At 49.1% G+C, this 16,274-nt stretch overlaps 8 protein-coding genes across 8 annotated transcripts; 4 read left to right on the forward strand and 4 right to left on the reverse strand.

The window, feature by feature from the left end:
• Positions 1–1,081: 1,081 nt before the first annotated feature.
• COCCADRAFT_37226 (uncharacterized protein) lies at positions 1,082–1,739 on the forward strand (the record flags this gene model as incomplete). The annotated part of the gene is made up of 2 exons (XM_007714615.1): positions 1,082–1,105; positions 1,152–1,739. 2 exons carry the CDS (start codon positions 1,082–1,084, stop codon positions 1,737–1,739), a joined length of 612 nt encoding a protein of 203 aa, XP_007712805.1.
• Positions 1,740–2,121: 382 nt separating this feature from the next.
• On the forward strand, positions 2,122–2,697 carry COCCADRAFT_37227 (uncharacterized protein; the record flags this gene model as incomplete). The annotated part of the gene is made up of 2 exons (XM_007714616.1): positions 2,122–2,155; positions 2,258–2,697. 2 exons carry the CDS (start codon positions 2,122–2,124, stop codon positions 2,695–2,697), a joined length of 474 nt encoding a protein of 157 aa, XP_007712806.1.
• A 293-nt stretch (positions 2,698–2,990) lies between these two features.
• On the reverse strand, positions 2,991–5,099 carry COCCADRAFT_37228 (uncharacterized protein; the record flags this gene model as incomplete). Its single annotated transcript, XM_007714617.1, has 3 exons — positions 2,991–3,948; positions 4,001–4,611; positions 4,659–5,099. 3 exons carry the CDS (start codon positions 5,097–5,099, stop codon positions 2,991–2,993), a joined length of 2,010 nt encoding a protein of 669 aa, XP_007712807.1.
• Positions 5,100–5,924: 825 nt separating this feature from the next.
• On the reverse strand, positions 5,925–7,518 carry COCCADRAFT_26689 (uncharacterized protein; the record flags this gene model as incomplete). Its single annotated transcript, XM_007714606.1, has 3 exons — positions 5,925–6,690; positions 6,742–7,251; positions 7,316–7,518. The coding sequence occupies 3 exons, from the start codon at positions 7,516–7,518 to the stop codon at positions 5,925–5,927; spliced, it is 1,479 nt and encodes a 492-aa protein (XP_007712796.1).
• Positions 7,519–8,069: 551 nt separating this feature from the next.
• Positions 8,070–9,058, forward strand: COCCADRAFT_37230 (uncharacterized protein; the record flags this gene model as incomplete). Its single annotated transcript, XM_007714618.1, has 2 exons — positions 8,070–8,247; positions 8,298–9,058. The coding sequence occupies 2 exons, from the start codon at positions 8,070–8,072 to the stop codon at positions 9,056–9,058; spliced, it is 939 nt and encodes a 312-aa protein (XP_007712808.1).
• Positions 9,059–9,320: 262 nt separating this feature from the next.
• On the reverse strand, positions 9,321–11,709 carry COCCADRAFT_37231 (uncharacterized protein; the record flags this gene model as incomplete). Its single annotated transcript, XM_007714619.1, has 5 exons — positions 9,321–9,566; positions 9,597–10,414; positions 10,558–11,133; positions 11,260–11,281; positions 11,572–11,709. The coding sequence occupies 5 exons, from the start codon at positions 11,707–11,709 to the stop codon at positions 9,321–9,323; spliced, it is 1,800 nt and encodes a 599-aa protein (XP_007712809.1).
• Positions 11,710–11,947: 238 nt separating this feature from the next.
• On the forward strand, positions 11,948–12,965 carry COCCADRAFT_97509 (uncharacterized protein; the record flags this gene model as incomplete). Its single annotated transcript, XM_007714620.1, has 3 exons — positions 11,948–12,209; positions 12,261–12,877; positions 12,939–12,965. 3 exons carry the CDS (start codon positions 11,948–11,950, stop codon positions 12,963–12,965), a joined length of 906 nt encoding a protein of 301 aa, XP_007712810.1.
• Positions 12,966–12,969: 4 nt separating this feature from the next.
• On the reverse strand, positions 12,970–15,006 carry COCCADRAFT_37233 (uncharacterized protein; the record flags this gene model as incomplete). Its single annotated transcript, XM_007714621.1, has 2 exons — positions 12,970–13,089; positions 13,285–15,006. 2 exons carry the CDS (start codon positions 15,004–15,006, stop codon positions 12,970–12,972), a joined length of 1,842 nt encoding a protein of 613 aa, XP_007712811.1.
• Between the last annotated feature and the right edge of the window lie 1,268 nt (positions 15,007–16,274).

The following is a 16,274-nucleotide window of genomic DNA, read 5'->3' on the forward strand; positions in this document are numbered from 1 at the left end:
AAATACGCGTTTTCCATGTAGTTCCGTTCAGAAATAAAATGTACGCGTATCATTGAGCACAATGAGAAAAATATCATGACTATATCTGTTGAAAATTATTGCGAATCATATCCAGCCTGGGGTCTTAATCTTATTGTACGAAGAGCATTACTATGCTTCAATCCCATGATAGCTGATCCGTTGTCAGTAGTTATATGCCAATTAATGTTTGTACAGTAGGATAGGTTGTGATTAGTTGCACTTATCGAGGGGTTGAGCAATATGCTTGACTCTATAGATCGCTATTTATCTTTTTACTGTACTTCCATGCGGCAAATATACTAATTCTGATTTAAATACAGGCAGTAACCAGCACGCGAAGTAGAATTGTTGCACTGAAATGAACTGTAGCGTTTATTTATCCTCTTTCAGAATAGTGCAATACTGTTAGTACATAGGGGAGGCATAATCCAAGCCGGTATCTATTCTGACCAGCGCTTAGGTCCATTATCGTTCTACGAGTACATTTATTAGTCGAAAGGCATACGCTATCGATCCAAAAATATAAGAGCTGAAATAAGAGGCAAGGAGTCAAGGAAAGACACTAATACTCTGAATCACCGCTTTGGACGCTGTAGAATTATAAGGGGTGATCTAATAGATTCAGCTGGGAAGATACAGGACATGCCGTCACTTCCGAGCATCTTCTGTACCCCGCTTGCGACACTGCAAATTTTTCATGAGCATAACTTCTTTACAAACAGAGAGATTGTTGCGTTATATAATTTTGGGACTATGATGCCAGAGACCTGTACCGCTATCTTGATTGAATCCTTTGACTAGTGGACGGATAGACAAGCCCAGTTAGTGCAGCCGTGCATAGACGTTCGATACGGCAACCAATACGAAGTCATACACTTTTACTCTAATAGTTATATAGATGTACAAAGAAAGAAACAGTATTGGCTTACAGTGACGACACAAATACTCGCACGTACTTGACGTACTTTCTTACATCACTCTTGGCATCTTTAACCACCTGCATATCCATGCATCTGGATACTCCCCATCATGACATGACATTGTAGTCAGAACCACAGAAATGCAGAGAACACTACAATCCCTAGTAAAAACCCCACTCCATATACAAAGACCCATGCTAAATCTCCCAGGATCTTGGCCGACATCAAGATTTAGCGCGGCTAACACGCCCGTACACCCTCCTCATAACCATTCCTATAGAACCCAGCTCAGCAACTACAATCAGCTACTGGGCACCGCCTGAATTCCAACCACATCACTTTCAGCTCCGTACGACCCTGAAGCCAGCTCAGATCCAACTCGTCCAATCCCATGAAGATCATGGCATCGTGCGCATTGCAGCCCGCGAACCTGATCTCGCAAATTTCTTCCACCAAAAACTTGAGCACCTTCAGACGTCCTCGCACGATGCAAATATGGTCTCAAAGCTCGTCGCCAATCTGCGGTGCGAAGAGGTGAACGAGGGAGCCGCGCTTCATATCTTCAGCATCCAAATCTTGGGCGACGAAAGCGGGAATCTTGTTCCAGAGGGCTGTAGTTTGTTGTGGAAATGGGCCAAAGAGCAGAGTCCGTATCGTAAGTCGGGGTCTTGGGATCATAGGCTGGTTCAGGTGTTGGTGGATGCGGAATGGACGGCGGGGAAAAGTATTGTAATTTTGGCAAAAGGCGTGGATGAGGAGGAGTATGAGAGGGTGGTGAAGGGGGCAATCAAATCCTAGTGGTGTGCTTCCATTTAATATTCATGGGCGTATTCACTTTGCAGCAGCGACAGGACAATAGGCCTGTTCACTTAAACTTGGGCGAGACATCATATATAGATTTTCGTAATTTTGGCGATTTTGTTTCAAGTATCGCCTGTTACCTCTACATGGCCTAAAAAGACTATGATTATTATTTTGCAATAAGAAAATCGAAAACGAAATGTAAACCCAAAAGAGACACGATGTTCCCATGCACGAGACAGCTCAACACGCTCTCACGTTACCAAGCTACCCCACACCGAACCCGCCCCGCCAAAACCGTGCCCATGTAAACTTTCCGCCGACCTTCACAAACCAGCGCCCAGCAAAGCTCCGCGCAACCACCACTACACAACGCACCATGGCCTCGAAGCAAGGCGGCCAACCCGGCCAAAGTAAGTCCCCTTGTCCTCCTCCCTCCAATTCTCCAATGCGCAAAACAGCAATCGCAAAAAGAATACGACAAGAGAACAGTGCTAACACCACCAACCACGCAGTCGAAATAACCGCCCTCCCCGTCCCGCGCCTCCAAGAACTAAAAACCCAACTCGACGCCGAACTCACCCACCTCTCCAACTCCTTCCAATCTCTGCGCACCGCCCAGTCAAAATTCAAAGACTGCCTCACCTCCATAACCACGGGCCTCACGGCCAGCACAACAAACAAGCCGCTGCTCGTGCCCCTTACATCATCGCTGTACGTGCCGGGCAAACTGACAGACCACGAGCACGTGCTCGTAGACGTGGGAACGGGGTTTTTCGTGGAAAAAGATATTCCGGGTGCGAAGGATTTTTATGAGCGAAAAGTCAAGGATCTAGGAGAGAGTTTGAAGGATTTGGAGCAGGTGGTGCAGGGGAAGGCGCAGAATGTGAGGATGGTGGAGGAGGTGATTCGTTTGAAGGTCATGAGTGCTCAGGAGGGTAAGGGGGAGGAGTAGGGGAGCTGAAGAGAGAGGGTTATGGGAATGAGGGTATGCTTGTTTACTTGACTGATGACATTGAGTGCAAACATGAGATACCTGGAGAAAAGACAGTTATGGTTACGTACAATGAGGTCTGAAAATGGCTCATGAAACTAAAGCTGGGTTACTGATGTCCAGACATGAATCTGGATGGTGTAAATAAAGTACATTCCATGCATCAGGTTGCGAAATATAGAAACTGAATGCATACCGCTCGATGCACAGATTCTCATTTGTTTCCACTACCCGCATAGTGCCGGTTTCCATCCTCATATAGCAACACCTCCCTCATCTTTCTTGACCGAACTGACAACGGCCGAGATCTGGAGCAGCTTGTCTACCAGAATGCGGATGCCATCCTGAGGAGGCGCTTCAGTGTCAGAACCAAGATCGAGGTTACTCAAGCCCAAGTTCTTGTCTTCGTCGGCATTGTTGTATGAAGTCCGTCCATCTTTTGGTAGAAAACTGGTAATGGTATTGCCCCAGTTAGCCTTGCGACCGGTAGGAAGATGCTCCAGCTCTGAAAGACGATTTGCCCACTCGGTATGACGAACAGCAAGACTCCACACTGGCTGCCGATCCGTATGCCATATGCGTGCGATTTCGACCTTGTAGGATGTCTCCTTGATTCCGAAAGAGTACATGACAATCAAACGTTCAGTCACTAGGTAATCCTTGACAGCCGGTGATTTCTCCCATTCAGCAAAGATGTCGGTGGACTGGGGATTGTAACCACGTTTCATCCTCAGACCCTCAACAAATCGGGTAAGGAGGGGTGACATACTCTTTGCTGACACAGGTTTTATGGACTCAAGTGAAAAATGCCACCCACGGCCCTCTCCTAGTTCCAGTAAGTTGATATCCATGTGCTGCTTGGGACCTACAGTGCCTGTCTTCAGCTCATAGAATCGCGGCGTGTCCTTCTCATAAAAACCTTCATTATCATCAGTCCAGTCAACTTGGATCATGATGAGCTTTGGTGGCACAGTCACAGGCGTTTGGCCGGAAGTCGCTGGTCTCCCAGAGTGGCGGATGCGTTCACGTGGCAGGCCAACGGAGGAAGTGTTTGGATCCCGGAATATCCACATCCCTCGGAACATGGGTCTAGTTTTCTCGAGCGTTTCAGGTCTATAGCCAGAGTAGCTAGAGGATTTGATGGGTTCGAGGAGTTTGTCAGATGAGCAGAGGGATGTCAGCATCTGCTGGCCGGATGTATCGTCAGCCAGCCTATTCAGTTAGCGCCACCGTCTCGACACAGTTTGATGGGGTATCCACTTACCATCTCTCAACACCTAGTGCAAGGTAACCGTTGATTGATCTCAAGAATTTCCCCTTACTGTATTCGACCTCAACCTGCTTATTCTTGATATCGTCATCGCGAACTGATAGACATCCCAGGCGGATGACCAAGTCATACGCGCCTCTTCTATGTCTCACAGCTTCGAGAGCCAACTGGAACGAACGCTGAATCGTTGGTAGCTCCAATAAATGATGTGTCTGTCGGCGAAAACTACCAGGAGGTTCCATCATATCGCTTGGAAGAAAGCGGGGTGAAGTCCGGTTCACGATTTGCGGCCACCATGTATCAGCTTGTTTGAAAACGATCTCCATGCCCTCTTGGTCATCCAGAATGATGTTGGTTGGGCAGAGCCCCATTTCCTCAGTCTTTACTTTTTCAATCATATTCTTCACCTCCTCTACAGCCACTTCAAGGTTTGCAGCATCATGTGACTGGATTTTCATTTGCCAGTTGCCGCTCCCGTTCCCCAAGAGAGTGATGAATACTTCGTTGCGCATTCTGAGTACATCCAAAACCTCTAGCTTGTTTCCAAAGGCATCTCGAGGTGATATATCGCGGTCGTCGAGTTCGGCAGGCCAGTGTACAACCACCTGCATTTGTGAGTTTAGGAATTGTCAGGTGGTTCGGAAGTACCCACAGTTTCCAGATTGATATCTTCAGATGGGGCTTCCTTGAAAATTTGTTTGTGTCTCTGCTTCATATCATCAACTTGCTCGTAGTACCACTTGTTCGGGTCGAACGCCGGTGTCTTTGCCCATGCCGACGAGTCTTTTGTCTTGTTCTGCGCTTTCGATATCCACTGGTTGATGTGACGAACAGCTTTCTCCAGAGCTGTGCCGGTCCCGAAAATATCAAATTGATAGATAATGCTTTGGTCTTGATTCTGTTTGTAACTCCAATGCGGAATCACAGCGCATCCCGTGCTGACTTTGACATCACTGACGATCCGCTCTCGTTCTCTGGCATAAGTAGGGCGGCGGAACCCGGCAGGGACAGAAATGACTTTGTTCGTTTTCTTTCCTTTAAATGCATTCTGATCGATTGTCGGGTTCGGTGGCCTAGCTTTTTGTGAATCCATAGTTGTCGCTTGTTTATTATGGCAGAGAGGCGCCGAAATGGGACACAGTAAAGTTCTAGTGATGGCGTGCGGCTCTTGGGAAGTGGCGAAGGTGAGGGGACTTAACGTGAGAGGCTGAGAGCAAACAGGCAATCGCGCCCGGAAACCGCAAGCGCACGTGTGCCGTGTGCGAACAAGCTTCACCCTCACCAGACAGCACAGCAGATGCAATAACCTGTAGAAATCCTTGAAGCGTGAATAAGGGAAATTGATTAGGATGTGCTCATATAGAAAGTGTTATGAGTTTGGTACTTCTTATGCCGAATGAGTTGTGATCAATGAGTATATAGGGAAATCATGGGATGTGGAGAGTGTGAGAGGATGATTCACGTGACTCGCGGCAGTGGGCCAAATATCAACACTGAAAGGCAAGCTGCCTTTCACCTAGAAGGGGTAGTGGTACGTGAACGTAGCAAAATGTTTTGAATTCACTGTTAGGAGCGACGGATAGGCAATCTTTGATAGCAAGTGCAGAAGATAGTGAAATGTTTATCCTCTTGTCACATGCGAAAAGATATCAAGTACACAATAAGTACTAACTACGTAACAGATATTTGAAGCCCAATAAGTAATAAGCAGAATTTGATTAATAGAGTATTCATAAGGCACTTCCAATTGCACCAGGATACTCAATCAGATTTTCAAAGTTCCGAACAGCATGGGGAAAAGTCATTATTGAATACATGTGCATGTATATCATCACCAGAATCGTGTATATCTTCATGCAAACATAACATCGTTATATCTCGATTCATAACTCACACTCTCATACCCTTGCTATCCCAATTACGTCGCAAACCGCCAAGTCGTAACCTCGCCCGTCCTCTCCTCCTCCTTCTCAATCGCCTTGTTTTTCCTCTCCGCCCAGAACTTCGCGAGCAACGAAAAGATGATCGTAAGTCCACACCCAGCAATAATGATGCCACCGCCCATCTGGTACCTCGGCTCCTGACTGCGCAGAAAGAAGTATGGGCTGAACCAGTGCGAGATAGACGACACGCAGTTAGCGATGGCGATGAGGGCTGCGCGCTTCGTTCGTGGACGCGGGACAACGGTTGTTTCCCACGAGAGCTGGATGTTGAGACCGACAAAGGGGCCTGAGCAGAGTAGGATGAGGGAGAAGTAACGAGCCCCAACGTTAAGTGTGGAGATCATAACGACAGCGCCGATGAGTGCTACGGAAATGGAACCAATAATGTGCCAGCAGTGCTCAAGTCTCTTGCCCGAACTCCAAGACACAAGAAGCGTGACAAAGTACGCGATGACGTATGGCGGTGCCTGCACGAGGTATGTTTCGACCTTGCCAAAGCCCAGGGTGCTAACGATGGAAGGGAAAAAGTCTTTGAAGCTTTGTGCGATGATGAGGGAGAAGTGCATGCCTGCGAAGAACCAGGTGAAGGGGTCTTTGACGGCTTGCCAAACGCCATCCCACATATCGCCTTCGTCGTCTTCGCTCTTGCCACCAGCAGAGACGAGAGCGCGGTATTGTGACATTTGTTGTTCTTCTTCGGTGAAGAAATAAGTACCGGTGTTGTCTGGGAAGTTTGGTAGACTAGGGAGTGTCAATAGTGTCTAGCAGAGAAAGGGCACAACGGTCTCTTACAGCCAGAATCCAGCGATCGCAACCAAAATGGACGCAATCCCCTCTAGCAAAAGAAACCACTGCCATGCATGTAGGCCGGCGACATTATCCATATTGGTAAGAATGCCTGCAGCAAGGAGACCGGAAAATACATTGCTGATAATGGTGCCCGCGTGCCAGATACCCATACGTAGAGGAGATTCCTCTTTTGTATACCACGACGAGGTCATGAGCGCGATAACCGGGAGAAATGGACCTTCTGTGATGCCTATCAGGAGGCGACACAGCATAAAAGCCCAAGGCGATTTCGCCGCCGGCATAGATATAGTGACAAAGGACCAGGCAAGCATGATACAGGGCATAAGGACTCGCGGCGACGACTTGGCGATGATAACGTTACCCGGAACCTGAGAAATGATGTAGCCAACGTAGAAGAGTGAGATTCCCGCACTCCATTCCATGTCTGTCATGCCCAGATCTTCTTGCATGCCAGCAAGTCGTGCGTTGGACACATTGATTCGATCGAGGTAGCTGAAGGAATGGTATGTCAGTACCACAATCTTGACTGCCATGTACGGAGAGAAGTGAAACATACTTCATAAGCAGCATTATAGTAATGCATGGCAGGAACTTCCAGTCCAGTTTTCTCAGGACAGCCTTGTTCAAAGCCTCGAGCTCATCATCAGTTTTGTTCGCCAGGAGCGGGTATCGCTGTAGGTAGCCCGCTTCGGCGTTAACGTTGGCATCTTCGACCTTGATAATCTCGACACTCCGTTTTGAATCAGAGTCCGTCGCCATTGTGCTGAAAGAGAACTGAAAGGGTAAATATGTGTATTATAGAGCTCGAGATGCAACCAAGACTCTGTGCATTGAACACCGAGATCCATGACCTGCTGATCGTCTTTATACTTGTTGTCGCTCACATTGGCGCTTGTGCAATCTGGCGCATAGTCTTCCCCATGCTTGGCAGTTCCTGGGCATCTTTCATCCCCGGACCCCAGATGTTTTCCCCACGACCCAGAATTATGGCTTGGACTGTTCGCCTTGGGACTTACGGGATGTCGGAAGCATGCTCGGGGCTACGACCGATGCGGGGAAACTTTTCGGACGTGACCGAGGCGGATGGTGCACGACTCGTGTCGAGGCCTCCGAGGCCCCGAGGAGGGTATCTCATGACTGGAACAGTCATTGGGTGTACCAAGACGTGTACAAAAGAGGACTGAAATCTCGTGTCATGGTATTCATCCTCTTACACTAGAATTTTCAAGATTGTCGTGCCATTTCACCTCTCCAGCTTGTCTTGAGCTTCCTTGAACCGGCTAAATCATCACTTGACTACTACACACGCCATGGCGGAAGTAACCCTTCCTAACTCTCTGCGGGAGAAAATGCTCAGAGATGAGGTGGCATACACACTTTCAGTCAAGCTTGTACGCAGCGTTGAGTTGCCAATGATGGCAAAGACTGCCGGGTTCGATGGTATCTTGATCGATATGGAGCATTCATCTTTCGACCTAGACACTACAAGTGAGTCTTTTGCCTTCGACATTATGTCGTCAGGCTAACAGTAAATGCAGGCCAAATATGCATTGCTGCACTTTATGCAGGTATTGCACCCATCGTCCGTGTGCCTTCCAAAGATTCATGGTTTATCGCGAGAGTACTCGATGGTGGCGCACTTGGTGTCATTGTACCTCACATACGATCCGTTCAGGATGCTAAAGACGTCGTCGCCGCTGCCAAATTTCAGCCGCAAGGCCACCGATCTTCTGTCAACAACTTGCCCCACTTTCAATATCGTCACATTGCGGCGAAGAAGACAAATCCTGTAGTCAACACCAACACATTAGTCATTCCCATGGTGGAGACCCTAGAAGCTGTCGAGTGTGTTGAAGAGCTTGCGGCTGTTGATGGTGTTGACTCACTGCTTATTGGCACCAACGACATGACAGCTGAGATGGGTATTCCAGGCGAATATGATAACCCAAGATTGACTGAAGTGTATCAGAAGACAATTAATGCATGCAAGAAGTATGGAAAGTATGTCGGAATTGGAGGATTGCATTCAAGGCTGGATCTTGTGGAGAAGTTTTGCGCAATGGGAGCCAGGTGGGTCATGGCAGCCACAGATGGTCCACTGCTACTTGGAGGTGCTACAAAGAGAGCAGGAGAGATGGCACAGCTGAGCCAAAGGGTCAAGGCCTCAAGCTCTGCCGCAGATGTCAAGGCTATCAAGAGCAATGGTGTGAGCAATGACGTAAGTAACGGTGTACCAGAGAAGCTGAACGGCAATGCTGTTCAGATAGCGGAGGTTCCAGTAGATGACCATCAGATGTAGAGAGAAATTCAAGTCTTATTATTTCCAATGGCTGAACTTTCGTGACCTGTGCCACTCGTGTTTGCCTTAATACTCGCAAGCAAGATGCATGTTAGAGTATTGTGTAGTCGAGTGGCATATATCTTCCCTTAGAAGTATTTTTCAAAATGAATAAAAAGGTCGCCTAATTAACTATAGACTGTAGGTTTCTCCGCCACAGTATCCCGCCCCATGGTGAAACAATGTCTGGCCAAGCTTTGCAATGACGAAAGAAAGTGCAAGTTCAAGGTGTAAATCCCCTAAAAATCATATCTTGCAGGGGCTTCGAAATACATATTTCTGAACGATCAATAAGACCGCGAAGGTGCGACGAAGACGAAAGTTGCCGGTTGTCTGTCGAGATAGCGTGACACTCCGAGAGCACATCTCTCAGACTGCGGACGGGAGAATATCGCATTGAGAGCATTGTCAGGACATTGATAGCTTGCGATACAATGCCTTTCCGTGCAGCTATGCGCGCCGCAGTTTGCTCGGCCAGATTTACACCAGGCTCATTTACCATGCGTGACTGCATGATCATGACTCCAACTGCGAACACATCGAAAGCGTCAAAAGCTGCGGGTGCGCAACGCTGTTCTAGAAGCTGAGTCTCCAAGAGATTGAGGTAGTTCTCAATGTCCGGTTCGGCCCCACACAATATCAGATTCCAGTTCTGGTCGTTCTGGAGTGATAGTCGCTTGACTATCTCGATAAGGCCACGGACCAACATGTGGAATTGCGAGAGTGACGGAACTGCGGGTGTATCCATAATATCGTACCAGTGGCGGAGGTTGATGTAGTGAACCCAAGAGTCTGTCGTAGCCTCTGAACGATTGGACCGGAGCAATTGAGCATGTTCGACTAGACAGCGAAGTCGCCCATCGTCGTTGCCAATCTCTGTCGAAGTCGGCGACGAGACCAGAACGTCATTATCACTGAGACAAAATGGTCGATCTAGTGCAGTACTGGTGTACGTGTCTAATATGTAGAGCGTCCAAAAGGTTCTGCAGCTGTTTCGTTTGTTCTCGTTGTCTGACTCCAAGTCAGACAACCTACTTGTGTGCATACCAGACGCAACACAGCGCGTCATTGCCAAGCCTAGCAAATGCCAAGTTGAACCTCCGAGTGCTGTGTATAGCGAGTAGATTGTCAATGCGACTAAGCACTGAACAGTCGATAAGTCACTCGCGCGTTCGAATACGCGAGGTAGCAAATCTACTGCACACGCTGCATACTTGGCCGCGATGACTTCAGTGTACGTATAGCCTGGCGACACCAGAAGGCCTGTGGCGAGGCCGAACAGCATCATAACAGTCGTCTCAGGTAACTCTGCGTCAACTACAGTATTGACTGATTGTATGATTAGTCTAGGAACGAGCGTGAAGGGCACGAAAAGAGATTGTATAGTATCAGCCGTTCAAGGCCGCTTTCGGATCACAATTTGAATCACGCTAACAACATGCAACCTCTTGGAAACTTACCAGTAGCAGCATTTCTATCGCCCTGTTGAGTTTGCAAAGCAATATTGAACACGTCTCTCAGGTCTCCACTGGCTATGAACGGATAAGACTGCTGCACAAACTCGACGTACTTGTCGAGTGCGGCGCTGTTTACGGTTCTACTTTGCTCGTAATGGGCCACAACAACGTCGTTACGAAGATTAGCCAGAGTGGCAGAATGGAAAGCATGGTTATCCTGAGATGTTGAAGGGTTTGCCCCTGACACGCCGATTGCAGCATACAGTAAAGTTAGGAAAGAGAGGCCCTGGGTTGGGAAGGGTTGACGATCCGCCCGCTGTGCGCCCATAGCAGCTAGTGAAAGATATGATGCTTCCTCTATTGTGTCATGTAGATCACCGTTTGGATGATCCACGACCTCGGACGACCCTGGTATGTTAGTGAGTTGCTGAGTATCATCTTGATCTCTAGGTGTATCGGATCCTCGTCTCGATGGTGTGGTATCTTGCAACGGCTCTTCCCGAAGTTGTGTTTCGAGTGTTTGAATCCTAATTTTCAAGGACTCTATATAACTTAAACCGCTCAGTCCGGGTGTTTCAGCTGTAGAGCCGAGTCGGCGTTGCACACATGTGGTTGAGGCTTCACGACATTGCGTGCAAGGCAAGTCGCGCGAGCACTAGAGGAAGTCATGAGCGCGATAAGTCTGTACGGGAACGGCAAGACAACCTTCTGCTTTCTCCTCCAGCACCTCTCACAAGCTTGTATCATGCTGCATGTCATGTGCACGTCTCAGTGCCATGGCTTAGAATATGTCATCAGTGTTGGCATTTATACAAAGGATGCGCTACACTTGAACGTCAAAATTGGCAGCCAAGGCCGAAGCTCGCCTCAGCTTGGCCTAGTAGAAAGCTTCAAGTACATCTACCAATCAAACGACCGCACCCCCATGGGATATTCGATACGGTCTGACTGTGGCCAATGGTTTAGAGCTTAAGGTGCATTTCGATCATGCAGAATGCAGATAGACTATTGTCGCACTCGACCAATCGCGTTTCCCGGGTATGTGGGCCTTCGGCGCCGTTGGAACCATCCGAAAGCTCCGGCTGCAAGAAGTGGTTGCCATCGGACACGACCGAGGGGCATCCTTGGGCAGTGGGCGATGCTGTGGGGCCCCATGATGCCCCAATGCCCTGAACATTGAGCGTACTGCACCAGTGGCACCGGCTATCACTGCGTGTTCCACGCGTCGGACATGTCTCGTCTACCGGTTGAACCAGTCACCATGTAGATGTGACTCAAACATGGACATAAAATCAAGCCATGTCTTCCGCAAGAGTAAAGAGACACAAGCCTCGTTGCTGACATCTTTGCGACCAAGCTGTACTAGCATTTACACTTCCTGCACGAATAAACAATGGCACCAGGTCGCATCGACTCGCCTGCGGAGTCTCCATCTGCTGGCAAAGAAGCTAAGCCGACTGTGTACCTCCTTGATACCTTCCATCCTACAGCCGTGAAACATGCGCAATCCTTGTTTGACGCCGTTCTTCCCGATGACAGTCGACATGCTGAGTGGCGGGAAAAGGCGGAGTATCTGCTCATTCGCAGCTCATACCTGACAGCGGATGATGTGAAGTCGGCCCCCAGGCTCAAGGCTCTTGGCAAGCAAGGTGTTGGTATGAAACTTCTATCGTTCCCAAGACGGGTTGATTCTAAATAAGGAATAGGCATTGATAAGATCGACGCCGCAGCATGCCGCGAACGCGACATCAAAATCTTCAATACTCCCGGTGTCAATGCACAGGCTGTTGCGGAAACAGTGCTCACTCTGACCATGGCTGTGGCACGTCAAGTAGGCCGCATCACCGCACTGCAAAGCTCTGGACAAGCCATTCCAAAGGAAAAGTGTTCTGGTCTTATAATAAGCCAAAAGGCCATTGGAATAGTCGGCATGGGAAACATAGGTCAGAAGGTCGCTAGGATATTCCAGGGAGGCCTGGGCTGCAGCATCGTCGCATATGACCCCCTGCTGCCAGAAGACGCGTGGGCCGGCATACCTCACACACGCGCCAAATCATTAGAGCAAGTTCTGGAGACTTCTGATGTCGTTACACTTCACATCCCTCTCCTCCCCCAGACACGTAATCTTATCGATTATCCACAAATTTCCCGGATGAAGCGGAACGCGATTCTTATCAATACCGCACGTGGCGGCATTATTAATGAGGCCGCCTTAGAGCGAGCGCTGAAAGAAGAGCTCATCTTTGGCGCGGGTCTTGATTGCCATGAGCAAGAGCCGCCCACACAGGAGCGATATGGTGGGCTTTGGGGTACCGGCCGCGTAGTAAGTACACCACATATTGGTGCCGCTACTGCTCAAACACAGATGGAGACGGCTATGGCAGCGATTGATCGATTGGACGAGTACATAAAGAGTCAATAGTTGAATGACATTTGATCCCAAAAATTGCCGTCTAGTGGTAGTGAACCCCATGCGTACTCTCCAAGTCCAGCCTCCAGTTGTGTCATGAGGTTATTGGTCAGACTGAAATCGAACTGTTGGGAACCAAGTCCATAGTGTGGGTCAAACTGACCATTGCTGGGACTCAAGTTGATGTTGTCCTGCGACATGGCACCAGCTATCGTGCCACAAGTCTGTTCAAGGTCTCCGGCCACGATGCTGGAATTGTTCTGGACAGAGCGTGTTCCAGAGTTGCGCATTGGATCCTGGTTGGAACTAGAAGTCTCAACTCTAGACAAATTGTCTTTAAGGCATTCATCTTTCAGAACGTCGAAGACCACGGCAGCAGATGCTGCATCTGGCATCTTGTCCTTGAAGTAAGACAGAATAACACTACATAGAGCCAGTGTCCTGGCTGGATGGCGCTGCTCAAAGTCTGCTTCTATACTACTTTTCAGTAGCTCAAGACTGATACAGAACGTGACAGTCAGCCCAGCCGTGAAGATCACTTGGAAATAACTGCGTGTCCAAGTGATTGCGCGTTTCTCCATCAACGTAGAATACAGCTCAATGATTCTACTCGCGGAAACATAACAGGCTGTCAGTATTTCCTTTACAGCAGCACCAGCATATGGCTTGGACGGTACGTTGTGCATCGCGCCCCGAGCCAGGAGCAGCATATCCTTCTCATGCAAAAAATCATGCCATTCAGGTCGCTCATACAGGGACCGTGGGTAGAGGAAGATTGGTGCGGTTGCCCGCCATTCGTTCAGTTCTGATCGCAACCGTGTGAAGGCTGTGTAGACGTGACCGATGGACTTGAACTCAGTTAATCTTTCAGAACTGGTAGCGTTTGAGGCCACTGCGCTTCGACTACTGTAGAATGTCGAATGTATCCGAGAGCTGATTCGCCTTAGCTGAATGCAAATGATGAACACGGATACTTCGGAAGGCCCCAGGCCACGCTTAGGCATCATATCAAGGCTCGCTATGCTTGAATTGACCAAGTAATCGTCGTCTGCATCGAAAGGAAGCTCCACCTCAATATCTGGCTCAGAAATTGCAAATGGTCGTCCCAGGATTCCGGAACTATATCGATCCAGGACATAGCACTCCCAGAAGACGCGGCGTCGATGCTGCTCCACAAGAGGGTCCAAGGGATGTGCCGGCTTCAAATGCAGCTTCCACTCGATGCATTGCCTCATACACAACTGGGATATCTCCCACAATGAAGCACCGATGTGGTGATACATTCCGAATCTGGCTACCAGCAGAAGATTCTGAATTGCATCGATATCGCGTATGAGTGGTATCCGTCCAAGATAGTCCTCGGCTGCCATGAAGTAGCCATACGGATGCTCGTTGGTGATCCCTGCACGATACCGTGTAGTGGCACTGATAGCAAACACCATGAGCAATCTGAAGCAGTCTTGGTCCGAAGAAGTTGCTGATGCATTGTAGACGCGATTGAAAATGCCGAGAACCTCTTGGCGCAAAAGGAATGTGTGGTGTATATGGAAGCGAGTAAAGTAGTTTTCCAAAAGCTGCTCCGCTTCCTGCACAGGGGGTAGTGGATTTGGCGAAAGATGCAGTTGCTGGATCCCCGGACGCGTCGCTAGTTGGTTGAGTATGTGCGTTCGATGGCGTTGCCATTTCGCTTCAGATAGTATGCTACGCAAGAATCCGAGGCCGCTGCCATCGCCAACAAACCCGCCGTGTGACGTATGGCTTGCTCCCGTCGGAAGCCCGGCTGGCGTCGCCTGGGGTGCTTCGATAGTGCAATGGCTCGTTTCAGGCCTGCCGGCAGCTATTCCGTGTAATGTTGCCTTTAAGTCGGCTTCTTGAACCTCGAGCTGTCTGATATAATCTCGTGCATATTGCTCACCTGTCGCCGGATCGACGATGATGCAAGCCACATTTCCCTTTGTGCAACTCGTACATTTTGGCGCTTGTCGACCACACTTGACCTTGCGCAGCTTGCATTTTTGACAGGCTGGAAGCTTGTTCGACATGCCTGTCCATCGGGTGTTGTTGCCGTCAGAAGACGTAGCTTGTTTTAGATGTAAGAAGGACAGTGGGGATTCCCAGAAACCCAGCATGGCATGCACATATTACTTACCTTGAATGAACTAGTGCGATTAGTCAGCGTTGTGTCAAGAAGATCAAACATGCATCCCTGCCCGCGTCCACTATACGCTTACTTACTTAGACCTCGAGGCGAGGTGGAAGACCGCTGATTCGCCGGCCTCCTAAAACGGAAATCACTATAAGACATCGGGGAACAAAAGCATTCGCTGCTGACGCTCATGTCCGAGAAAAGGCAATATGCTCGACAGACGAGACTCTTCTGGCACTCGCAGGCGAAGGCTGAGTCTAGACAAACTGCGGCTTGCGCCAGAGCAACTCGGAGAACGCAAAAAAGAATAAACTCTGGAATAGCCATACTGCAGGCCATTCGCATTGTGTGATGCGCTTTGAACATGCTCCATCGCCCCGATCGGCGGATGCGGGAGCTAGCGCTTCCGCCGTTAGATACTGGGACAAAACCCCCGATTGGTTTCATATGCTGGATGTTATTGCCGTCAGGGAATTCTGCTTTCTTGTCCTGTCAAGGTGGGGGCTCGGGTTTCTATTCTGCAAGGATAAAGACTAGGCTAATGAATCATGTTCTCTGTAATATACACAGGCATGTTTTGTCTAGCGTACTTTTCGTCCTCAGCTTCACATGCAAGGTGACTGTCCTGGCCAGCCCCTATCACAGTGCAGCAGAATCCAAAAGTTCTTTTTCAAAGTGCTTTTTTTCTCGACTTGCAAAGCACTGGTTGACGATGCTTCGTTTGTGCTTACGAGAGTATACGAGAGTATGAGTACACAAGCCGACGACGCTAGCGGTCAACCAGACGTTGTGAATGTTTCAAAGCGTCGGGATGTGGACAAGGTGTAGGATTTGCTAGTAGGAACACACGTTATTCAAACACCGATCGATGCTCACCTCTGCTTGCATTAGCCTCTCTTTGTAGACGGACCGTATTGCGCGTCATACTCAGCGCGATACTTTGCGCGGCCTCGCCCGTTAGACACTAAGGCTGGAAGGGGGAGAAGCGATGACGGTGGTGGGCCATAGTCCAGGTGGTTCTAGTCCTCTAGCGACTTCCGCGTAGACCCTTAACTTCAGCACGCGCCGCACCGCCCGAACCCCCGATCCCTTTCAAGTTACGCCAAACTCGCATGCCCATGTACATACGGCGGAACAAGGGCTTAGGGCAACAGCTCCACGAAC

The sequence above is a fragment of the Bipolaris zeicola genome (genome assembly GCF_000523435.1).
Source record: "Bipolaris zeicola 26-R-13 unplaced genomic scaffold scaffold_85, whole genome shotgun sequence".
Lineage (NCBI taxonomy): Eukaryota > Fungi > Ascomycota > Dothideomycetes > Pleosporales > Pleosporaceae > Bipolaris > Bipolaris zeicola.